At 61.0% G+C, this 2,216-nt stretch overlaps 1 protein-coding gene across 1 annotated transcript in view; it reads left to right on the top strand.

Annotated features, from left to right (window-relative positions):
* Positions 1-1,976: 1,976 nt before the first annotated feature.
* CUNH10orf67 (chromosome unknown C10orf67 homolog) overlaps positions 1,977-2,216 on the top strand; it is a 97,522-nt gene continuing 97,282 nt past the window's right edge. Inside the window, exon 1 of the mRNA XM_025199710.1 lies at positions 1,977-1,985. Coding sequence (XP_025055495.1) covers positions 1,977-1,985 — 9 coding nt within the window. The remainder of the gene's footprint in view (positions 1,986-2,216) is intronic.

Here is a 2,216-nt window from a genome sequence, read left to right as displayed (position 1 = left end):
TGGAGCCTAGCAACCTCCACGAGACCGTCTGTGTTGTCTGTCTGTAACCGCAACTCAATCAAGCTTTCCAGCCTACACCACTGCCATCTCGGTGTAAGTAAACAATCTTTAAAACTACCGATACGCGTTTGTGCCTAATTCCAGCTCGACGGCCTTCCCCCTCCGACCCAGCGTGCCCGGGCTGCTGGCCACAGCCCGCGTGCAGCGCAGAAAAGGGCTCGGGTCGCTCCCGGCCTGCACGGGTAGGACTAGGACTGGGGCTGCTGCCCAGCCTGGGCGATGCGTGGGGCTTGGAGCTGGGGACTGGAATGTGCAGCTGCAGAGCCCGGGCTGGGAGCAGAATGGAGCTGTGGTGGCTCATCTGAGGAAGGGGGTGAGGGCTGGCTCCCCACCAATGCGCACGCTCCCAGGGAAGTGCATATGATCCCAAGATTTGTGCACAGAGTGGGGGAGGGGTGGACTTCCCGCTGCAGGCTCGGGCTCCCTACCCTGCTGCCCTTACCCCCGGGGCCTCTGTCTCTCAGGGAGCAGGACCCAGTGCACCAGGGCAGAGTGGAGTGGGGCAGGGAAGCTCAGTGCCACTGCCACAAGCCCTACACTACCACAGTATGGTGCCCCCTGCCTGCCTGGAATCAGCAGGTATGGTGGCATCAAGAGCACCTCACTGTGAAGGTGCAGGGCTCATGGCGGCAGTATTCAGCCCTGTTCTGCCCTGCTGCACCGGGTCCCGCCTGCTGGGCTGTAGAGGCCCCAGGGGAGGGCAGCAGGGCAAGGAGCCTCAAGCCCACAACCCACCCCTACCCCATGCACAAATCTGTGGGGCATGTGCTCCCCATACCCCAAACCAGGAGTGCACACAGCAGCAGGCAGGCAGCCAGCCTACCTGCTGCCCAAGCCCACAGCGGGCAGCCTGCACACGCCTCCTCCACGGGCTCCACACCAGCCGTGCTGCTCATGGGGGAGCGGGGTATGGGCTCTGCAGTCCATGCTGCTGCAGCAGCTGCCACCTCCCAGGGATGGCAGCCAGGCCTCAGGTACTGCTGCGGGGAGCAGAAGCCTGCAGATCCAGGTCCTTGGCCCTGTAGCCCTGGCACGTGGGAGCCCCATCCAACAGGGCTGGGAAGGGAGGAGAGGGGAGGGCAGCCACACCTGCGTCTTGGTGAGCAAACAGGGGCAGGGGAACTCTGATTTTCCGAAGAAAAACCTAAAATCAAATGCCAAATTTTGTAGGTATTAAGTATTTATTTCGTTATAGTGATTGAGGCACTGGTAGGCTTCCAAAATGCTTTAAAAATGTAAGTATATCAATAAAACATTGTGTTTAACTGATACCTATGTGTATAGTAGCATTTCATTTTAATCACAGAAAAAGAAGGATTTGGGGGGTTTTAATTTGCCATTTTTATCAGACAATTTGAGAATTGTTACAAGGCCCCCAGTGTGACTGGCTCACCCAATGTAAAAACGCACCCAGACCAGCCGCTCTGCTCAGCATATCCTACACCTGCTCCTCCCAAGTTTGCTGTTCCTAGGTTTGGCTGCTGCTTACCCTGGCAGACCTGCTGAGCTCTTTTCTCTAACACTTGCAGCAACCCATCGTTTTTCCTTCCCCTTCCATATTTCCCCCGGATTCTTCCGTTCCTGCTTGTTCGCTGCAATCCTCTCTCTTAGCCCTGATTTTCTAAGGCTGGAGAAGAGCAAGGCTGGTGGGTTATTGCTCCCAGCTCCCACACTCTGGCCCGCGCGCTGCCTGTATCGCCAGCCTTGGGGCCTGCTCATCCCGCACACCCCCCGCACGGAGCTGCGGGCGCCCAAGGCCGGGCTGGTGCTGCCCGCGGAAGTGGAAGGGTTTAGGACGGGCTCGGGGTCGGCGCTGCCGAGAGGTGGTTCGGCTGCAAACTCTGGAGGGCTCCCGGGAGCGGTGGCGGGTTGCTGGGGCGGGCAGGGCGGCGGCTGGGAGCGGGCTAAGGTCGCGCATGCGGTTGGTGCGTGGCAAGGGACCGGGCTGCTCCGCTATCGCTGTAGCGTGTGCAGCGCAGCAGCCCCTGCGACCAGTCCGGACGCGCGCCGCGAGGCGCCCCAACTCCTGGGGGCGGGGCCACAACCAGGCGCCGGGATCAGGAGGCGGGTCGCTGCGTAACGTCATTTCCGCTCCGCTGCGCTCTGTGGAGCCGGGGCGGCGCTGGTTGCCGCGGCAACGGCCGTGCCTGCCGCGC

This window comes from Alligator sinensis, unplaced genomic scaffold, assembly GCF_000455745.1.
Source record: "Alligator sinensis unplaced genomic scaffold, ASM45574v1 scaffold221_1, whole genome shotgun sequence".
Classification (NCBI taxonomy): Eukaryota; Metazoa; Chordata; order Crocodylia; family Alligatoridae; genus Alligator; species Alligator sinensis.
The sequence above is the reverse complement of the archived record's forward strand: the minus strand, read 5'-3'. Positions and strand labels throughout refer to the sequence as shown.